The sequence below is a fragment of the Scyliorhinus torazame genome, chromosome 5 (genome assembly GCF_047496885.1).
Source record: "Scyliorhinus torazame isolate Kashiwa2021f chromosome 5, sScyTor2.1, whole genome shotgun sequence".
Lineage (NCBI taxonomy): Eukaryota > Metazoa > Chordata > Chondrichthyes > Carcharhiniformes > Scyliorhinidae > Scyliorhinus > Scyliorhinus torazame.
Window position 1 is genome coordinate 207,815,725 of NC_092711.1, and position 23,183 is coordinate 207,838,907.

General features: G+C 49.7%; 1 protein-coding gene across 1 annotated transcript in view; it reads left to right on the plus strand.

Moving 5' to 3' along the window:
* LOC140418101 (sodium- and chloride-dependent neutral and basic amino acid transporter B(0+)-like) overlaps positions 1–22,459 on the plus strand; it is a 46,084-nt gene extending 23,625 nt beyond the window's left edge. The window contains exons 3-5 of the mRNA XM_072501520.1: positions 4,353–4,484; positions 5,820–5,987; positions 22,356–22,459. Of these exons, the coding sequence (XP_072357621.1) occupies positions 4,353–4,484; positions 5,820–5,987; positions 22,356–22,459 (404 nt within the window). The remainder of the gene's footprint in view (positions 1–4,352; positions 4,485–5,819; positions 5,988–22,355) is intronic.
* Positions 22,460–23,183: the final 724 nt, after the last annotated feature.

The window sequence follows — 23,183 nt, forward strand, 5'->3', positions numbered from 1 at the left end:
CCGTTGTGCCGCAGGTGGATCGGCAATGGGGGGGGTGGTGTGCATGCGGGTGGGGTGGGTGGGGTTGGGGAGGGGGGTGAGGGTGCTGGGTGGGTGGGTGGGTGGGGGGTGTGGGTGGTCGGCTGTTGCCATGGTGTGCGGTCTGTGGCCATACTACCCGATTCCCACGCCCATCTAGTCAGTGAAGCGGGCGGCTATCAGTCTGTCCCGTGCCCGCTGGGCCAGCCGGTAACGGTGGACAGCCACCCGCCTGTGTCTACCCCGTCTGCGCTGACCATTACCCCCATCCCCCTCATCTGGGGAGGACTGCGCCTCTTCCTGCTGCTCCTCCACTCCGCCCTCCTCTGCCTGCGGCACATCGCCCCTCTGCTGGGCTATGTTGTGCAGGACGCAGCACACCACAATGATGCGGCCGACCCTATCTGACCGATTCTGGAGGGCGCCCCCAGAGAGGTCCAGGCACCTGAAACGCATCTTCAGCACGCCAAAGCACCTCTCTATCACTCCCCTTGTCGCTACATGGGCATCATTGTAGCGGTTCTCCGCCTCATTGCGTGGCCTCCGTATAGGCGTCATCAGCCACGATCGCAATGGGTAGCCCCTGTCGCCCAGCAACCAGCCCCTCAGCCGGGGATGGCGTCCCTCGTACATGCCAGGGATGGATGACCGCGACAACACGTATGAGTCGAGTACACTGCCTGGGTAACGGGCGCAGACGTGCAGGATCATCATGCGGTGGTCGCAGACCACCTGTATGTTCATCGAATAGGTCCCCTTCCTATTGGTGAACACGGCCCTGTTATCTGCAGGTGGCCGCACGGCGACGTGCATCCCATCGATTGCGCCCTGGACCATGGGGAACCCGGCCACGGCAGAGAAGCCCACGGCCCGAGCATCTTGGCTGGCCCAGTCCACGGGGAAGCGGATGTAGCGGTGCACCATGGCATATAGGGCATCTGTCACTGCCCGGATGCACCGATGCACCGATGTCTGCGATATGCCAGACAGGTCCCCACTCGGTGCCTGGAATGACCCCGTTGCATAAAAGTTCAGGGCCACCGTAACCTTGACGGACACGGGGAGAGGGTGTCCCCCGCCAGTGCCACGCGGTGACAGGTGTGCCAGCAGGTGGCAGATATGTGCCACGGTTTCCTGCCTCATCCGGAGTCTCCTCCTGCATTCCCGGTCCGTGAGGTCCTGGTATGACTGCCGGGGCCGGTACACACGGGGCGCCCTCGGGTGCCTCCGTTGCTGTGGGGCCGCGACGTCCTCCTCCCCCTCCTCGTCCTGTCGGTCAGGTGTCCCTCCATCCTGGGCGGCTGCCGCCTGTCCCTCTGCGGCAGCCTGCGCCGCCTCTCTGGCACGCTCCTCCTCCTCCTCCTCCTCATCCAGGGCAACATAGACATGAGCGGCTGCCGCCACGGCGGCCAACATCGCTGGATGATCGGAAAACATGACGGCCTGGTGGGGGGGAGGGGAACGACGACCTGTCATCATTGCCCATATCCCCTCCTCCCCCCAGCCAGGTGGCATGGACCGCATGGGTCCAACTGTTGGAGGCTGGCACCTGGCCAGGTGGACCAACTCACTTGCCCTCGCATCCCCCTCCCCGGCACGGACCACCCCCAACCTCCACCCCGGCACGGACCCCCCCAACCTCCAGCCCGGCACGGACCCCCCCCCCAACCTCCACTCCGGCACGGACCCCCCCCAACCTCCACCCCGGTACGGACCCCCCCCCCAACCTCCACCCCGGCACGGACCCCCCAACCTCCACCCCGGCACGGACCCTCCATCCCCCTCTCCGGCACGGACCCCCCCCAACCTCCACCCCGGCACGGACCCCCCCCCCAACCTCCACCCCGGCACGGACCCCCCCCAACCTCCACCCCGGCACGGACCCCCCCCAACCTCCACCCGGGCACGGACCCCCCAACCTCCACCCCGGCACGGACTCCCCCCCAACCTCCACACCGGCACGGACCCCCCAACCTCCACCCCGGCACGGACCCCCCATCCCCCTCCCCGGCACGGACCCCCCCCAACCTCCACCCCGGCACGGACCCCCCCCCCAACCTCCACCCCAGCACGGATCCCCCCCCAACCTCCACCCCGGCACGGACCCCCCCCAACCTCCACCCCGGCACGGACCCCCCCCCCAACCTCCACCCCGGCACGGACCCCCTCCCGGCACTCCCCCGAAGCCCAGCCTACTCTAACCACCCCCCCCCCCCCCCCCCCGCACACACACACACACAACCCGAGACACACCTCTCCTCACGCATTCAGACTGCGGCCACGCCATCGCCTGCCCAGCGGCCAACCCCCCAGGCCGTCACTCACCTCCACGCTGGTCGGCGTGAACCTGGAGCACAGGGTCACGCCGATGAAAAGGAGGCCCATCCGGAAGGGAGAATATCGGCAGGCCGAAAATCGGCTGCCTTGCGCAGACCCGTGACATTCTCCGACGGCCGCGGCGACATTAACGCCCCGCCAACTTTTCTCCCTTCGGAGACTTCGGCAACCGGCGGGGGCGGGATTCACGGCGGCCAACAGCCATTCTCCGACCCTCTGGGGGGTCGGAGAATGACGCCCCAGAGACTTCAGTACGAGATTTAGGCTGATACTCCAGTATAGTACTGAAAGAGTGCTGTACTGTCAGAGGTGCTGTCTTTCAAGTGAGGCAAATTATTTGGTCACAACCATATTTCTGTTTGCATGTGTTTGCTGTCCGCAACATGGCTGCCTTGTTTCTTACACTGATGGTCTCTCCTGTCACTTTGAGAGATGAATATTCAGCAAGTTTAAAAAGACTGGTTTACAGTCTAGCTTGGAGTCACCTCATGTGTCATTTGTCCAAGTCTCTATCTGCATCGCAGGTTGCAAATAATGCATATAATAAGAATATAATAATTGCTTATTGTCACAAGTAGGCTTCAATGAAGTTACTGTGAAAAGCCCCTAGTCACCATATTCCGGCGCCCGTTCGAGAAGGCTGGTACGGGAATTGGACCCGCGCTGTTGCCGTTATTCTGCATTACAAGCCAGCTATTTAGCCCACTGTGCTAAACCAGCCCCTATATGGAGTCAGTGTTGGAGGGACGGATTAAGGCATTGGCTTTGCATCGCAGCATTTGTCCTGAAGGCACTTGACTCTATTCCCCTCAAATGTTGAAATGGCTTGATGACAGAGACTTCTCTGTTTGTGTCTGGTCCAAGGTTTTTTCCCCCCCTAGTGTATTGGAATCCTGCTTGCAAATGCTGAGGTTGTCTTTCAGATTGTCTTCACATCTAAGTTTGGGACATCCTGCGGTCCAGGTGCCCATGTTTAGCTTGCTGTAGATACCGACTTTGGCACGTGGGAATCCGCCTGTGATTCACATGATAAGCCCAGGGAAGCTGACCTCTGATTAGCATGCTCTCAATACCAGCGGCACAGCACTTTCCAAGGTCCATGGTGTTTTGGATTTTGTCCTCCATTACAACAGTGACTATACTTCAGAAGTACTTCATTGGTTGTAAAACAATTTGGAACACCCTGAGATCATACAAGATACTGTATAAATGCAAGCATTTCTTTTTACGCTGAGCTCGGGTGTTGAGAGTGATGTCGCTGGCTATGAGCCTGAGTGTTCAGAGGGACTGGTCATTTTCTTGCATTTTATTGAAAGTTGTGGAATAATTTAGTCCCGCCCATCTGTGACCAACACGGGGATGGAAAATTTAGATGAGAAATACCAACTCACCCGAACAAACACCCTGGCCCTTGCTGGAAAATGCAAGGTCCATCCATTGGCCGAACTATGCAGCACATTTGTTGCTCAAGGCACGCTGATTGGGAATGCCAAAGTTGTAAGATCAGGTGCCAGCAGCCAGTAAACAAGTGGATATGCTTTGTGCACAGGACGATTACCTGACAGGGGAGTGTGGGGCGGACGGGGGCATTGGAAAGGAAAAGACTGATGGGCGGCTGGCAGAGGGTAACAGGCAAGAGCTTGTTTTTTTAAATTGGCAGTGTTGCTTTCCCTTTCCCATCACAGATCATAACCACGCTGCTCCAGCGGCACTATGAGACAGCTGCTTAGTTTAACAGTAATTCCAGCGTACAATGAGCTCAGAACAGAGCTGTGCTCGGCATCTGCATTACATTCAACTCCCTGTCCGCATTTGGTGCATTTCAACCCTCTTGATTAATGTAAGACAGGGAATTTGGGTTAAATGCACTTGCCATTCTATTGTCAGGTGCAGTTGCATACAATTGGATATGTTGATTTCCACTCCGAGAGTGCACGAACAAATGTGGCAACTTCAATGCGCAATGATCTTTCTCAGCTCTAACCATTGTTTTCCAGGTGTTTTTCTTATTCCCTACGTAATCATGCTGTCTCTGGCTGGGTTGCCAATGTTTTTTATGGAGTCTTCCTTGGGGCAGTTTTCTAGCCTCGGACCTGGTCAAGTGTGGAAAGCTGTGCCCATCCTACAAGGTCAGTGTTTACGGAAAGATACTCCATCTGGGTAGCCGTTTAAGACAGTGGGTATGAAATCCCAGGGAATGTCTCCACCTCCTCCGGGACTCACAGTAAATGCCAAATGTTCCTGTCAATCCCTTTGAAACAGCGAGATATATTGCAGAAGCTCCTCCTCACACTGCTTTCCTTTAGAATGATTGTAAACACGGCCAGAACTTTGTGCCACACCTGACTCCCGCCAATCCCACCATCCGACCCTTCGAAACGTGCTTGCAGGTGGGACTAGGCCTCTAAAGGTATTTTACCAGTGGTAGAGAAGGACATAGGCCACATGGTGGTGCACCCTGGCTGTCTGCCTGAGGGCTCACTGGTTGCGAACAGTTAGACCCGGAAGCCATGACTCCAATTGCTTGCCTGAAATCATGGCTTCTGTAGGATGCCCCATATCCGAATTAATCAGAGGGCGAACACAGGTGGCCCCTGCTGGTTTGGGAAACCCCTGTGAGTCGTAGAGTGCGCGATCAAGAAGGACACTTCCCACCCCAAAGCCCTCAGATTACAAGGCGATTACATAGTCAAGACATTGAATCCCCTACCATTTTGCAGCCTGTGCTTCCGTACATTTCTTTTTATTCATTTAAGGGATGTGGGCTTCACTGGCTAGACCAGCATTTATTGCCCATCCCTAATTGCCCTTGAGAAGGTGGTGCTTGACCGCAGAGGTACAAGAAGGCAGCTCACCATCACCTCCTCAAGGGCAATTGGGGTGGACAATTAATCCTGGCTGAGACAGCGATGCCCACATTGCTTGAATGAAAACAAAATTGGAGCATGAGCAGCAAGAAGAGACAGATTCAATGTCCTGGTTAACATTTTGCTGTCATCCATACCATGAAAAGCAGAGTTTCTAATGATTTGTCTCATTGCTGTTTCAAGTGTGCAAAACTGCCTACTGAAATGTTCACATATTCCAGTCCTTCATTGGCTTTGAAATGTTTTGGAAAGTCCTGGGGCTGCAAAGATGTCATCTCACTATATATTCCTCCCCCAATATTTACACCCCCCCCCCCCCCCCCAACCAACAGCACAACAGATCATCACATAATGGTTTGTTGGATCTTGCTGTGCCTATCTTGGCTGTCAGGTTTCTGCCATATTGCCAGTGACTGCAATTACTTCATTGGCTGTAACGCTATTTGTCTGTGACAGGAGATAAGAATGCAAGTTCTCACTGCCTTTCTTACAATTGACCACTTGAGACAAGCCACTATAGTGTTATTGACCAGCAGGTGAATGTTAAAGAGTTAACCTGTGACATTCTATTTTAAATTCCTTTGTTCGTAATTGAAGGTTTGGGCATCATAATGTTTGTCGCGTCGACATTTCAAGGCCTTTACTACAACTGCATCATCAGCTACTGCCTGTTCTACCTATTTGGTTCTTTCCAAAATCCCTTGCCGTGGTCAGACTGTTTAAGCTGGTCGAATTCCAATGAAACATGCCACGTGATTCCCAAAGGTAATGTGATAACTTCCAATAGATACAATAAAAGGTTTAACATGTTCATCTGAAGATTTTTCATCCTTTTTGGGTCAGAAAAAAAATGCTTTTGTTTGACCACAGATAATATATAAAGGCTGAGGCGGGGGGGTGGGGAGGGTGCTGGTCTGATAGAGGTATAGAAAATTATGAGAGGCATAGATAGGGTAGATCGTAAGAATCTTTCCCCCACGGCAGAAGTGTCTAAGGTCAGAGAGCAGAGGTTTGAGTGAGGAATAAGTGGTTTAGAGGGGATCTATGGGAACATTTTTTCAGCCAGAAGGTGGTGGAAATATGGAACGAGCTGCCTGAAAGGGTGGTGAGACAGGTACTCTCACAAATGTTGGAAACATCTGGACGAGCACTTAAATTGTCAAAGCATAGTGGCTATGGACCAAGTGCTGGCAAGAGGGATTCGTATAAATTGGGATAAGGTGGCTGAAGGGCCTGTTTCTGTGCTGTATGACTCTGTGAGCGGGATTCTCTGTTTGAGAGACTAAGTGCTAACGTTGGGACTGAATGGTGTGTGTTTGACGTGGACAAAGCGGTGCCAGTCCCGCAGTGTTTCAGGTCCCGTTAATGGGCCAGCACCGGCGCCATGTCGAACTTGTGCAATTCCAAAGCATGTCAACCAAGATGATGGCACTGGTTGCATTGGAACAGCCAATCCCATTGATGGGTCGGCTGTGGCTGCCTGGAGAGGGTGGCCTGGGGGGGGCACCCATATGGCCCTTGGCGCTAATTTCCCAGTGGGCATTCAGCAGCATGCACAGCCGCATGGCTGCATTGTAGGCTGCGGCAATGGCGGTCCACAGATTCCACGACCCTTCTCCTAGCCGCCACCCGCTACTCCCCCAGTTCCTGGCAGATGCCCCCCAGTCAGCGGCACAACTGTCAGCACATTATGGCGATACCGGACATAGTTTTTTTACCCCCCGCATCCTCAGCGGCCTGTTTCCCAATTTGAAATACCACAAGTGAATCTCGCCATTGGTAATACCTTCTGGCGGTGGCAGAGCATCGCAGAAGGCCCGGAAAATGTTGGGTTTGGCCCATTAATAATATTCTAACGGCCTTTACTGTGCACTTTGCATGCCCATGCCGGTATACAGTGTAGAACACATTCACACAGCTGTCGAGGGACCAGAGCATGGCTTTCTCCGCCCAATCGTGTTTCCCGATCCCAGCGTCGGCCGATGGAGAATCCCGCTCTGTGACTCTAAAGGCTCCAATTGAATGCGAGGAGATAAGGTAAAGATGTTAGTGAACCAAATGATGTTTGGATATTCATGCTTCTACATGGAGTTACCATAGCAAAATATAATAAGGCTGCGAACACAAGGGGCGGGATTCTCCACTCCCACGCCAAAGTGGCCGCGCCACCGTGAACGCCGTCGAGGTTCACGATGGCGCAGAACGGCCCCGGTCCCGACCGATTCAGACCCTGACAATGGGCCAGTATCGGGGCCGCGTCATCTACCCGCGCCAGGCCTTGTCGCCCGTGTAAAAGCGGCGCCGCATAGATGACGTGGCCGGCGCCACATAACGGACGTCATCCGCACATGCGTGGTTGCTGTCCTGTCCAAATCCGCCCCGCAAGAAGATGGGGGACGGATCTTGCGGGGCCGCAGAAGGAAGGAGGTCCTCCTTCAGAGAGGACGGCCCGACGATCGGTGGGCACCGATCGTGGGCCACCCCACATTGCAGGTGAAGCCCGGTGCACGATCTCCCCCACAGGCCGCCCCCCCCAGCATTCACGCACCGCCCATGACTGCAGCGACCAGGTGTGGACGGCGCCGGGGGGAACCCGCCGTTTTGGCCTGGCCGCTCGGCCCACCCGGGCCTCAGAATCGCAGGGGTGCCGGAGAATCGCCATTTTGGGTGTCTCCGGCGATTCTCCGGCCTGCAGCCCGCGAAACTCAACCGGGCCGTTCCCGCCGCTTGGGAGAATCGGGAGAGGGCGTCGGACCGGCGTCCCCGGAGATTTTGTGGCCCAGGCGATTCTCCCAACCGGCGTGGGAGTGGAGAATCGCGCCCAAGATTCGCAGAAATGGTTCCAGGGATGAGGAACTTCAGTTATCAAGTTAGATTGGAGAAATTAGGACAGTTTTCCTTGAAAATTTGATAGAGGTATTCAAAGTTTTGAGGAGTCTGGACAGAATAGAGAGGGAGGTGCTGTTCCCTCTCGTGAAAGGATTGAAAGTGAGCAGAGATTTGAAGTAATTTGCAAAAGAAACTGAAGGAATATGCAAAAACAGTTTCAGGCAGAGAGTGGTTTGGGTCTGGAATGCACTGCCTGAGATTAAAGTGGAGGTAGGTGCAATTAAGGGATTAGACAGTTATCTGAAAAGGGAGAATGTGCAGGGTTACGGGGATGAAGGTGGGAGAATGGCACTAAGTGTAATGCTTATTCGGAGGGCTGGTGCAGACACAATGGGTCTGCAGCCTTCTCCTGTGCTGTAACAATTCTATAAACACCAATGAGATAATGGACAATTTGTATGACCCGGTCCTTCTGACAGGAGGTTGTCATCGCAAAGGTTGTTTCTTGGAACCTATTTCCTGCAGATCAATACTCGTGTGCTGGACACAATATTTATCTGCTCCACCACCAATGCACCATGTCTGCATTCTGTATACTCTGCAGGATCAGGGCCATTTAGTTTAGTTGGCTGGTATTATGACCCCACACCACTCCCCAACAGTGGCTAGGATACTGGACAGAAACGCCAGTATATTATTTTAATCTTGTACGTCTGTGAGGAAAGGACACCTCGCTCCAGGATTGAGTGCACAAACAAATAGGGACATTGTATATTAAAGCAAACTTTATTACTAATGCAGTTCCAAAATCTTCAACATCTCACCAGAAAATAGCTGACAATTATCCCTTAAACAATACCACTCAATACAGTGAATATTACAATACAATACCCTAAATTGCTGTCTTTATTCCTACTTAAACACCCAGAACACAACCATCTCAGCTCTCAATCCACCTTAAATACCAATGGCAGAGAGGAATACTTACTTTGCAGACATATTCTTTGAGAAGGAGAGACCTGTTGACACTGCTTTACAGAAAAGGTCTGACTCTTGTCAGAAATTCTGTCTATGTGCCTTCAAAAGCTGTTTCAGCTGGCTTGTTTCAGTTCCCCCCTTATCCCCGACAAGTCTGCACTGCTTTAAAGACTGTGAATCTTTTTTATCGAAACTACAGGCAGCAAAACCTGAGTTTCGGTTCCATCCGGCTTCGGTCCCATTCGGCTTCATCCAGAACTGAACTGAAAATGCTTTCTCAAAAGGCCTGGTTGCCTTAGCTCCACTCAGCAATGCCAAGCTGAAAACTAATTAACTTCCCAGGGAATCCCCTTAAACAAAACAAAATTGCATTAGCCCAAGACTTTTATGATGGTTAATTTCACCTCTGCAATAGCAATGAAGCCTCTAGCACAGTCAGCCTGGCTGACCCGATCCATCCTGAAATGTATGAATGTTCTCACCTGCCTGAACCAGTCTGCAGCTTGACACTGCTGTGTGCAGCTGACTGGGAGACTCCACAAAGATCACCCACAGAGCCCTGTAAGGATCCGGAAGCATAAAAGCTAAGGGCTATATGACCTTGAGAGTCACAGGCATTCCGTGTCCACCACACAATTGGAGGCTACCTCCGGCCCAATCAGTTAGTAAATGAAAGTGACGGTTTCCCTTAAGAGATGGCGCCTCCTGCAGCACTGGACCTCGGTCATGTTGAGATAGTTGGTTTGCAGCCTTTACAGCCAGGCGGCTGGGTAGTGGTGTCTTCTGCACGGACGTCCTCCTTGCCCTCCCTGCTGACCCTGAACACACTATACCTGTGCATCTTCTCTGAGGTGATGCCTGAGACCATCTGGCGGGGACTCAGTGAAAGAGCGCGAAGAGAGTGGCGGACACTCAGTGAAAGAGCGCGAGGAGAGTGGCGGAGACTCAGTGAAAGAGCGCGAGGAGAGTGGCAGAGACACAGTGAAAGAGCGCGAAGAGAGCGGTGGGGACACAGGATAAAAGAGCGTGAGAGATGCCAGAGCGTGAGGAGAGATCCCAGACCCGTGCTATGCTCCTCGTGCTCAATGTGGGAGTTCAGTGACGCGGCCGATGCCCCTGACTCCTTCATGTGCGGGAAATGTGTCCAGCTGCAGCTCCTGTTAGGTCGCATGATGACTCTGGAGCTGCGGATGGACTCACTTTGGAGCATCCACGATGCTGAGGAGGTCGTGGCTAGCACGTTCAGTGAGTTGGCCACACCGCAGATTAGGATTGGTGAGGGAGACAGGGAATGGGTGACCAAAAGGCAGAGAAAAAGCAGGAAGGCAGTGCAGGTGTCCCCTGCGGTCATCTCCCTCCAAAACAGGTATACCGTTTTGGATACTGCTGGGGGAGATGACTCACCAGGAGAAGGCAGTAGTAGCCAGGCTCATGGCACAGTGGCTGGCTCTGCTGCACAGAAGGGTGGGAAAAGGACTAGCAGGGCTATAGTCATAGGGGATTCAATCGTAAGGGGAGTAGACAGGTGTTTCTGTGGTCGAAAACGAGACACCCGAATGGTATGTTGCCTCCCGGGTGCACGGGTCAGGGATGTCTCAGATCGGCTGCAGGACATACTGAAGGGGGAGGGTGAACAGCCAGTTGTCGTGGTGCATATAGGCACCAATGATATAGGTAGAAAATGGGATGAGGTCCTACAATCAGAAGTTAGGGAGTTAGGAGATAAGTTAAAAAGTAGGACCTCAAAGGTAGTAATCTCAGGATTGCTACCAGTGCCACGAGACAGTCAGAGTAGAAATTCAAGAACAGTCAGAATGAATACGTGACTTGAGAGATGGCGCAGGAGGGAGGGGTTCAGATTTTTGGGACATTGGAACCGGTTCTGGGGGCGGTGGGACCATTACAAATCAGATGGTCTACACCTGGGCAGGACTGGAACCAATGTCCTAGGGGGTGCTTTTACACTTTTGGGGAGGTTTTAAACTAATGTGGTCGGGGGGTGGGAACCAGATTAGGAAGTTAGAGGTCAGTAAAGAGGCAGCAACTAAAGTCAGTAAGGTACTAGATAATAAACTCAATGTGACTAAGGGGAAGAGTAGACAGGGAAGTGATGATGAACGCAAAGGGACAGGTGGTCTGAGGTGCATTTATTTCAATGTGAGAAGTGCAGCAGATAAGGCAGATTAATTTAGGGCTTGGATCATACCTGGGAATATGATGTTATTGGTATTACTGAGACTTGTTTGAGGGAAGGGCAAGACTGGCAACTAAATATCCCAGGGTATAGATGATTCAGGAGGGATAGAGAGGGAGGTAAAAGGGGTGGAGGAGTTGGATTACTGGTCAGACATGATATCACAGCTGTGATTAAGGAGGGCACGATGGAGGATTCGAGCACTGAGCCGATATGGGTAGAGCTAAGAAATAGGAAGGGTGCAGTAACATTGTTGGGACTTTACTACAGGTGTAGTGAAGTAGAGGTACAAATATGTAGACAGATTATAGAAAAATGTAGGAGCAATAGGGTGGTCGTGATGGGAGATTCTAACTTCCCCAAATTGAATGGGACTCATGTAGTGTTGGAGGCGTAGATGGAGCTGAATTTGTAAGGAGCATCCAGGAGAGTTTTTTAGAGCAGTATGTAAATAGTCCAACTCGGGAAGGGGCCGTACTGGACCTGGTATTGGGGAATGATCCTGGTCAGGTGGTTGAGGTTTCAGTTGGTGATTACTTTGGGAATAGCGATCACAATTCCGTAAGTTTTAGAATACTCATGGACAAAGACGAGAGCGGTCCTAAAGGAAGAGTGCTAAATTGGGGAAAGGCCAAGTACAACAAAATTCGGCAGGAGCTAGGGAATGTGGATTGGGAGCAGCTCTTTAAGGGTAAATCCACATTTGAAATGTGGGAGTCTTTTAAGGAAAGGTTGATGAGAGTGCAGGACAGACATATCCCTGTGAAAATGAGGGATAGAAATGGCAAGATTAGGGAAACATAGATGACGGGTGAAATTGTGAGACGAGCTAAGATGAAAAAGGAAGCATACATAAGATCTAGGCGACTTAAAACTGATGAAGCTTTGGAGGAAGATCGGGAAAGTAGGACAAATCTCAAACGCACAATAAAGAGGGCTAAAAGGGGTCATGAAATATCTTTTGCTAACAGTGTTAAGGAAAATCCCAAAGCCTTTTATTCATATATAAGGAGCAAGAGGGTAACTAGAGAAAGGATTGGCCCACTCAAAGACAAAAGAGGGAATTTATGCGTGGAGTCAGAGGAAATGGGTGAGATTCTTAATGAATACTTTGCATCGGTATTCACCAAGGAGAGGGACATGATGGATGTTGAGGCTAGGGATGGATGTTTAAATACTCTAGTTTAAGTCGGCATAAGGAAGGGGGAAGTTTTGGGTATTCCAAAAGGCATTAAAGTCCCCAGGTCCGGATGGGATCTATCCCAGGTTACTGAGGGAAGTGAGGGACGAAATAGCTGGGGCCTTAACAGATATCTTTGCAGCATCCTTGAGCACGGGTGAGGTCCCGGAGGACTGGAGAATTGCTAATGTTGTCTTTCTGTTTAAGAAGGGAAGCAGGGATAATCCAGGAAATTATAGACCTGTGAGCTTGACGTCAGTGGTAGACAAACTGCTGGAGAAGATACTGAGTGATCGGATCTATTCACATTTGGAAGAAAATAGACTTATCAGTGATATGCAGTATGGTTTTGTGCAGGGAAGGTCATGTCTTACAAACCTAATAGAATTCTTTGAGGAAGTGACAAAGTTAATTGATGAGGGAAGGGCTGTAGATGTCATATACATGGACTTCAGTAAGATGTTTGATAAAGTTTCCCATGGCAGGTTGATGGAAAAAGTGAAGTAGTATGGGGTTCAGGGTGTACTAGCTAGATGGATAAAGAACTGGCTGGGCAACAGGAGACAGAGAATAGTGGTGGAAGGGTGTGTCTCAAAATGGAGAAATGTGACTAGTGGAGTTCCACAGGGATCCGTGCTCGGACCACTGTTGTTTGTGATATACATAAATGATCTGGTCGAAGGTGTAGGTGGTCTGATTAGCAAGTTTGCAGATGATACTAAGATTGGTGGAGTTGCAGATAGCGAGGTGGACTGTCAGAGAATACAGCAAAATGTAGATAGATTGGAAAGTTGGGCAGAGAAATGGCAGATGGAGTTCAATCCAGGCAAATGCGAGGTGATGCATTTTGGAAGATCTAATTCAAGAGCGGACTATACGGTCAATGGAAGAGTCCTGGGGAAAATTGATGTACAGAGAGATCTGGGAGTTCAGGTCCATTGTACCCTGAAGGTGGCAACGCAGGTCGATAGAGTGGCGAAGAAGACATACAGCATGCTTGCCTTCATCGGACGGGGTATTGAGTACAAGAGTCAGCAGGTAATGTTACAGTTGTATAGGACTTTGGTTAGGCCACATTTGGAATACTGTGTGCAGTTCTGGTCGGCATATTACCAGAAGGATGTGGGTGCTTTAGAGGGGTGCAGAGGAGGTTCACCAGGATGTTGCCTGGTATGGAGGGTGCTAGCTATGAAGAAAGGTTGAGTAGATTAGGATTGTTTTCATTGGAAAGACGGAGGTTGAGGGGGGACCTGATTGAGGTCTACAAAATTATGAGAAGTATGGACAGGGTGGATAGCAACAAGCTTTTTCCGAGAGTGGGGGTGTCAATTACAAGGGGTCATGATTTCAAGGTGAGAGGGGGGAAAGTTTAAGGGAGATGTGCGTGGAAAGTTTTTTACGCAGAGGGTGGTGGGTGCCTAAAACACTTTGCCAGCGGAGGTGGTAGAGGCGGGCACGATAGCACCATTTAAGATGCATCTAGACAGATATATGAATGGGTGGGGAACAGATGGAAGTAGATCTTTGGAAAATAGAAGACAGGTTTAGATAAAGGATCTGGATCGGCGCAGGCTGGGAGGGCCGAAGGGCCTGTTCCTGTGCTGTAATGTTCTTTGTTCTTCTCTCCTCATCCCCTCTATTCCTCCTCAGGGGAGGTGCCCCTGCTTGATATGTAAATGGAGCTGATCTACGCACAGTGGGTGCCAATGGGTTGGAATTGTCAGAGAGCGGTTACAAGACTAAAATATCCTGAAAAGTCCAGAAAGTATGCAAAAAAACCTCAAAAGGATGCAGGGAAAGTTATCACTAATCTCCAGTTTCATCTCACACTAAACTCTCATTAACTCCTACCAACATAGAATTTACATAGAATTTACAGTGCCGAAGGAGGCCATTCGGCCCATCGAGTCTGCACCGGCTCTTGGAAAGAGCACCCTACCCAAGGTCAACACCTCCACCCTATCCCCACAACTCTGTAACCCCACCCAACACTAAGGGCAATTTTGGACACTAAGGGCAATTTATCATGGCCAATCCACCTAACCTGCACATCTTTGGACTGTGGGAGGAAACCGCAGCACCCGGAGGAAACCCACGCACACACGGGGAGGATGTACAGATTCCGCACAGACAGTGACCCAAGCCGGAATCGAACCTGGGACCCTGGAGCTGTGAAGCAATTGTGCTATCCACAATGCTACCGTGCTCAGCCTGTCTCCTTTTATCCCATCCTTGGATGACAAATGAGCAAAAATGGATTGGATGCCTGTCCGTGTTGCCTGTGCGCTGAACTAAAAATCATACCGGCAACGTAGAATTAAAATCAATTCAACTGTTAATCTTTTTAACTCGCTGCTTAATTATCAGTGAGCATGCAACCAACTCCTGCTTGCCAGTGATTTTATTTGGTTACTCAACTCATGTCTTCTTAATGCTTCAATTGCATCTCCCTCCACCACACCTCCAGGCAGTGCATTCCAGACCTGAACCACTCGATATGTGAAAGTTCCTTTTCAGATCACATTTTTTTTTAAGTTTAGAGTACTCAATTTTTTTTTTCACAATTAAGGGGTAATTTAGCGTGGCCAATCCACCTATCCTGCACATCTTTGGGTTATGGGGGTGAAACCCACGCAGACATGGGGAGAATGTGCAAACTCCACACGGACAGTGACTCAGGGCCGGGATTCGAACAGGTCATCAGCGCCCTAGTCCCAGTGCTAACCACTGCGCCACATGCCACTTTAAAACTGTGCCTTCTCATCCTTGATCCTTTTACGAACAGGAACAGTTTCTCCCTATCAATTCTGTCCAGCCCTCTCATGATTTTGAACACCTCTCTCAAGTCTCCTCTTAGCCTTCTTCTCCCCAAAGAGAACAGTCCCAACCAATCCTATCTTTTGAAGATTCTCATCCCTGGAACCATTCTTGTAAACCTCTTCTGCACGCTCTCCAATGCGTTCACATCCTTCCTATGGTGTGGAGCCCAGAACTGTGCACAATTTTCCAACTGAGGTCCAACTAATGTTTTGTATAAGCTCAGCATAACCTCCTTGCTCTTGTACGCTGTGCCCCTAATAATAAAGTCCAGAATACTATATGCTTCCTTAACTCCTCTCTCCACCTGTACTGCTTTCTTCAATAATCTGTGAACATATACCCCCAGATCTCTCTGCTCCTGCACCCCCTTAATAATTGTACGCCTTATTTTATATTGTCTGACCATGCTCTTCCTAACAAAATGTATCACCTCACACAGAAATCCTCTTCTGTGCTGTATTATTCTGTGATTCTGTGATTCTCCGCATTGAAGTTCATCTGCCCACACCATCAACTGATGTATGTCCTTTTGAAGTTCTACACTGTCTTCTTCACAATTTAAAATGCTACAAAGTTTTATGTCATTCACAAACTTTGAAATTGTCCCCTTCACCCCAGGATTTAGATCTTTCATATAGTTCAGGATAAGCAAGGGTCCGAATACTGACCCCTGGGGAACTTTCCTACAAAGCTTCCTCCAACCTGGAATATATCTATTGACCATTATTCTCTATTTCCTATTAATCAAACAATTGTGTATTCAATTGGACACTGTCCCCTTTATTCCATAAACCAAAACCTATTTCACAAGCCTGTATCGAATGCCTTCTAAAGTCCATGTATGATCAACCACATCAACAGCATTAGCCTCGTCAACCTTTCTGTTACCTACTCAAAAACTTTCAGCAAGTTAGAATTCCATGCTGTCTCTCCCTAATCAACCTACATTTTTCATATTTCTATTCCGAATAATTGTTTCTATAAGCTTCCCCACCACTGAAGTTAAAAGGGCTGGTTTGTAATTACTGGGTTTATCCTTGCAACCTTTTTCAAACAAGGGCATAATATCTGCAATTCTCCAGTTCTCTGACACCTCCCTTGAGTCTAGGGAAGATTGGAAGATTGTGACTAGCCCCCCTGCAATTTCCATTCTCACTTCCTTCAATATCCTCCTGGCACCTTGTCAACTTTCAGTACAGACAGGCCATTCAACACTTTCTCCTTATCAATTTTGAACCCTTCTAGGGACAGGGTGTCATAGTCTTCTTGATGAAGACAGTTGCAAAATCTTAATTTGTGATTTCCCTTCCAGGTCCCTAATCAGCCTTACCCCTCCCTTTACCACCCTTTTACAATGCATGGGCAGTACGGTAGCACAAGTGGCTTCACAGCACCAGGAACCAGGTTCGATTCCCTGCTGAGTCACTGTCTGCATGTTCTCTCCGTGTCTGCGTGGGTTTCCTCCGGGTGCTCCGGCTTCCTCCCACAGTCCAAAGACGTGCAGATTAGGTGGATTGGCCATGGTAAATTGCCCTCAGTGACCAAAAAGGTTAGGTGGGGTTATTGGGTTACGGGGATAGGGTGGAAGTGAGGGCTTAAGTGGGTCGGTGCAGACTCGATGGGCCGAATGGCCGCCTTCTGCACTGTATGTTCTATGTCTATGTGCCGATAGAAGATTTTGGGATTCCTTTTCATGTTCTATAGAATCCCTACAATGCAGATGGGGGTCAATTGGCCTATCAAGTCTGCACCGACCTTCCGAAAGAGCACTCTACCTCGGTCCACCCCCTGCCCTATCTCCACAACCTTGCACATTATTCATGGCCAATCCACCTAATCTGCACATCTTTGGACTGTGGGAGGAAACTGGGCGCCCGGAGGAAACCCATGCAGACACGGGGAGAAGGTGCAAACTTCGCACAGTCACCAAAGGCCGGAATCAAATCCTGGTTCCTGGCGCTGTGAGGCAGCAGTGCTAACCATAGTGCCGCTGTGCTGCCCCTGTGCCACCGTGCTGCCATTTGGCTGCCAATCTTTGCTCATAAGCCCCCTTTACTTCTCTCATGTGCTTTTTCGCCTCCCCTCTGAACTTTCTGTGTTCAGATCGACTCTCAACTATATTTTCTACCTGACACCTGTCAAAAGCACTCTTTTTCTTTTTTATCGTAATTTCTATCTCCAATATGTTACCATTCTTAATTTCCACAATTTGCATCAGATGGTTCAGACTTTTCGAGAGCTTTCTGACTGTGGTGTATCTTTGTTATGTATCATCTTAAATGTCTGCTACGACTTATCTACCATAAACTAGGAGTCCTCTGGACCCCATGAAGTCTCATGGCATCAGGTGAACATGGGCAAGGCAACCTCCTGCTGATTACCATTTACCTCTTGCAGCCCTCCCACCTCAGCTGATGAATCAGTACTCCTCTATATTGAACACCACTTGGATGGAAAGGGGCACAGAATGTACTCTGGGGCTTCAATGCCCATCACCAAGAATGGTTAAGTAGCACGGGTAGAGATTGAGCTGGCCGTGTCCTAAAGGACGGGGCTTCTAGACTGGGGCTGCGGTTTGTGGTGATAGGACCAAAAGAGAGAAAAACGTACCAGACCTCAACCTCACCAACTTGCCTGCCGCAGATGCATCTGTCGATAACAATATTGGTATGAGTGACCGCCACACAGTCCTTATAGAGTCAAAGGATTGCCTCCACTGTGGCACTACCACCGTGCTAAATGGGATAAACTTTGAACAGATCTACCAAATCAAGGCTGGGCATCCATGAGACACTGAGCCATCAGCAGCAGCAGTATTGTACTCAGCCACAATCTGTTATCTATCTCATGGCCCGGCATATTTCCCCACAAAACTGTTACCAGAAAGTGAAAGGATCAACGCTGGTTTAATCAAGAGCACAGAAAGGCATTCCAGGAGCAGCACCAGGCATATATAACAATGGGGTGACAACCTGGTGAAGCTACAACACAGGACTACTTGCGTGCCAAACAGCATAGGCAGCAAGTAATAGACAGATCTCAGCGATTCCTAAACCAATGAATCAAATCTAAGCCCTGCAGTCCTACTGCATCCAGCCGTGTATGGTTGTGAACAAGTAAGCAGTTCACTGGAGGAGACTCCACAATTATCCCCATCCTCAATGATGAGGGTGCCCAGAACATCAGTGCAATAATCTTCGGCCAGAAGTGCCGAGTGGATGATCCATCTCGGTCTCCTCCAGAGGGCCCCACATCACAGATGCCAGCCTTCAGCCAATTTTATTCACTCCACCTGATGCCACAAAATAACTAAAGGCACTGGATACTGCAAAGACTTATGGTCCCTGACAATATTCTAGCAAGGATTGTGCTGCAGAACGTGCTGCACCTCTAGCCAAGCTGTTCCAGTACAGCTACGACACTGGCATCTACCCGTCAATGTGGAAAATTGACCAGGTATATCCTGTACCCAAAGACAAATCCAACCCAGCCAATTACCGCCCAATCAGCCTAGTCTCCATTAGCAGCAAAGTACTATCAAGCGGCACAGACACAGCAATAACCTGCTCATGGATGCTCAGCTTGGGTTTCACCAGGGTCACTCAACTCCTGACTTCATTCATGTTGGTTCAAACATGGACAAAAGAGATGAACTTCAAAGGTGAGGGAAGAGTGACTGCCCTTGACATAAAGGCAGCATTTGATTGAGTGTGGCATTATGGAGCTCCAGCAAAACTGGAGCCAATAGGAATCGTGAGGGGGGTGGGGGGTGGGGAGGGTTCCATTGGTTGGAGTCATACCTGGCACAAAGGAAGATGCTTGTTGTTGTTGGAGGTCAGTCATCTCCGTCCGAAGACATCACTGCAGAAGTTCCTCAAGGTAGTGTCCCAGACTCAACTATCTTCAGCTACTTCATCAACGACCTTCCTTCCAACATAAGGTCAGATGATTGCATAATGTTCAGCATCATTCTTGACTCCTCAGACGCTGAAGTCGTCCATGTGTAAATGCAGCAAGGCGTGGACAATATCCAGGTTTGAGCGGACAAGTGGCAAGTGCCAGATAATGACCATCTCGACCAAGAGAGAATGTCACCATCTCCCCATGACATTCAATAACATTACCATCACTTAATCCCCCATTATCAACATCTGGGGGTTACCATTCAGCAGAAGTTGAACTGGACTAGCCATGCAAATAGTGGTTACAAGAACTGGTCAGAGGCTAAGAGTCCTATAATGAGTAATTCACCTCCTGACTCCCCAAAGCTTATTCACCACCTACAAGGCACAAGTCAGGTGTATGATAGAATATTCTCCACTTGCCTGGATGATTGTAGCTCCAACAACACTCAAGAAGCTGGACATCATCCAGGACAAAGCAGTCTGCTTGATTGGCAATCCATCCACAAACACTCCCGCCCTCCACCACCGATGAACAGTAGAGCAATGTCTATCATCTACAAGATGCACTGCATGAACTCACCAGGCCTCCTTCCACAGCACCTTTCAAATGCATGACCATTACCACCTAGACGAAAAAGGGCAGCTGTCACATTGTAACACCACCAATGGAACTTCCCTTCCAAGCCTGCCATCATCCTTCACTGTCAATAGGTGAAAATCCTGTAATTCCCTCCCTATCAGCATTGTGAGTGTACCTACATCACATGGACTTCAGAAGTTCAAGAAGGCAGCACATCACCATCTTCTCAAGGACAATTAGGTATGGACAATAAATGTTGGCCCAGCCAGCAATGCCAACATTTCAAAAATGAGTTTTAAAAAATGATACCTTTTGACCTACTTCCCAGTCTACTTCAGCTAACCGGTCTTCAAAACTTTATGATTGGCTTTATTTTCATTTAAGATGCTAGTTTCAAGCTCATAACTATTAAATTAAAACGGAATGTGTAATTCCGTCATGTTATGATCACTCTTCCCTAGAGGATGCTTTATGATGTGGCAATCTATAAATCCCTTTTCATTAGACATTACCAGGTTTGAAATTGTCTGGTTGATTCCACAACATATTGTTCTAAGAAATTGTGCGGAAACCATTCTATAAACCTATACTTATCTATAAGAAGATTAAAATCACTCAAGATTATTGAAGTACTTTTCTCACAAGCTCCATTATGTATTGATTTACATTCTGTCCTACACTGTAGTTGCTGTTAAGGGGCATATAAACAGCACCTACCAGTGACTTACTTCCCTTCTTATTTCTCATTTCATCCCAAAGTGATCCCAAATCTTGATATTTTTACCAAGATAACTTTTCGCCTCTGTACTAATTTTACCCTTTATTACCAAAGCTAGCCCACCTTTGTTTCCTTTCTATTCTTTTGAAATATCATGGGCAGCATTCTCCGACCCCCCCGCCGGGGGCGGCATGAATCCCACTCTGACGCCGGCTGCCGTATTCTCTGGCGCTGGTTTTCGGGCGGGAGCGGGGATCACGCCGGTCGGGGGCTGTTGGCAGTAGCCCCCCGGCAATTCTCCGGGCCCCGATGGGCTGAGCGGCCGTTGGTTTCTGGCCAGTCTCGCCGGCGTGGATTGGACATGGTCCCACAAGGCGGGACCTGGCAGGTAAGTTGGCTGGGGCAGTCCTCAGGGTTGGGGGGGGGTCGGGGGGGGATCCGACTTCGGGAGGGGCCCCATGGTGGCCTGGAGCCCACTGATCTGCGGGCGGGCCTGTGCCATGGGAGCACTTCTTCCATCCGCGCCGGCCCCTGTAGGGCTCCACCATGGCCGGCGTGGAAAAGACACCCCCCTGCGCATGTGGCAGAATACGTCGGCGGTTCTGCGCATGCGCTAACTCGCGCAGTTCCATCGGCGCCGGCTGCTGTGCCACCAACCCCTCCGATGCTGTCCTAGCCCCCGGAAGTGCGGAAAATTCCGCAATTTCCGGTGGGCCCGACGCCGGAGTGGTTCGTGCCATCACGCCGATTCGGGAGAATCCCGCCTAGTATCCCTTGTCTATTCAGTTCCCAGACTTGGTCACCTTGCAACCTTTATCGTGGCATAGCAAGCCACTGGGTTGCAAAAAGTACCAACACTGCCACCCTCACAGGAATAAGTTTTGTCTTGTGCAGAAGAATTCAAAAGGAAACAGACTGTATTCAATCAACAGATAGTGTTAAATGAGGAACATTTTAAGAGGGTAAAAGAAATTAAATTTTAAAAAAATATTCAGATCCTGTAGAGGGAATATTATCTTGATATTAGGGAAGCTAATTCAGATTTCATTTTATTTAAAGGGGTTATTGGAATATGGAATGCCTTCCTGAAAATGATTATTGATGTCAGTTGAATAACTATGGTCAAAAGAAAATTGGATAAGTACCTTCAATATAATTAAACAGTACAGTTTAATTTAATGGACGCTCTACCCCCGCCATCTGGAGAGTTTACGGGAAATACATCACCCTCCAACATCCCTGATACCGGTTTATGCTCCAGAGAGCACTAATTGGCAACAGGTGGGACTTTCATCAGCACTCGGAAGGAAGTCCTGCCTTGGAGAAATGACGGTCAATCAGATTGGCCGACAGGTCTCCAACCCATCCAGGCACATTGCTGCAATGACTGGAAGAAGTACTGCAGGGCCGTGCTGGCCACTAAGTGCAGTGAGCTGGTGTTAGGTAAGCTGGAGGTGTCCCACAGAGGGGAGGGGAGGGGAATACCTTGGGGGGGGGGGGGGAGTTGCAGCAGCGGCAGGGGTGTGTGGTGGGGGTGAGTAGGTAATGATGGAATCGGCTGGGGTTGATGGAGGTCCAGAAGTGACTGGTTTGTGAGGGGACGGCGCCCACAGTCAGAAGGGGGCTTCCAATTGAGGCGCCACCCTAAGATCGAGGATAGCGCATTATTTCATTTTCCACCCTCAGTTATCCGGTGCTCACCAGCCAGAACATTGAGGCTGGGCGGGAAAAGGTTCACTAACTTAAGGGCCTTAATAGGAGCAATGGTGTGTTTCCTGTCCGAGACCACTTCCCCCACATTCCTCCCATGTTAAAATCCACCGGGAGGGAGAGTAAAATTCAGACCCTGGTATGGAGCACAGGAACAATGCAAGAAATGATTTTTTTCTTATGATTAGTTTTCCATGACTCCATTTTACCATCTTTCAGATCCTGCATGCACATTTGGATTTTCAGCTGGTGGTCAAGGAAATAGCGAAGACTGCAAAAAGAATGCAAGTTATCAGAGCCGAAGTGAGCATTACTGGGAGTAAGTATAAATTTTGCAGGTAGCGGCAACTAATGATATTAGTGGAATTGGTATGTTGAATCCACTGCTGGTTTGATGCAACTGAACTACTTCGGCAGAGATTTGAGTGAAGAGTGCTGATTCCGGTGTTGTGAGCTATTTCGACAAAGTGGGAGTGGTTTTCCGGGTGATCAAGGTTTAATTGTTGGACCAGATCCATTCCTCACCTGAGATCCATTGTATCACCTATCGCTCACAACGAACCCCCAGTACGAGGCATAGTCCCCAAACGTCAACTTGGATATTTGTGGCCGGGGAATTTGGCAGCGTGGCCAACATTTCAGGGACTGCAGTGGGTATTTTATGGTCACATTGAAAGCATTAAAAGCAGTAAATTCCCAAGGTTCTGAGGCTCAAAACCCACAAGCAACTGCCATAAAGTCCATCTCTTTCTCTGAGTGCAGCAGTGAGTGGGGGACGCTCTGATGGTGTGGTTCCCATTGCCACACCACTTCCTGACATAAAGCGGGCGTGGGATACAGCAGGGGTGGGGTAGGATTGGGGGGGGGGCTGCAGTTTGACCCCAAACTACATCACATGACCGCAGCAGCCATCTAAGGATGAGCCTTCCAAGTGGTCGTTATTGGAGTCTAGATGGGATTGCAATCAAAAATTGAACTTTTTTTTCCAATTAAGGAGCAATTTACCATGGCCAGTCCACCTACCCTGCACATCTTTCGGTTGTGGGG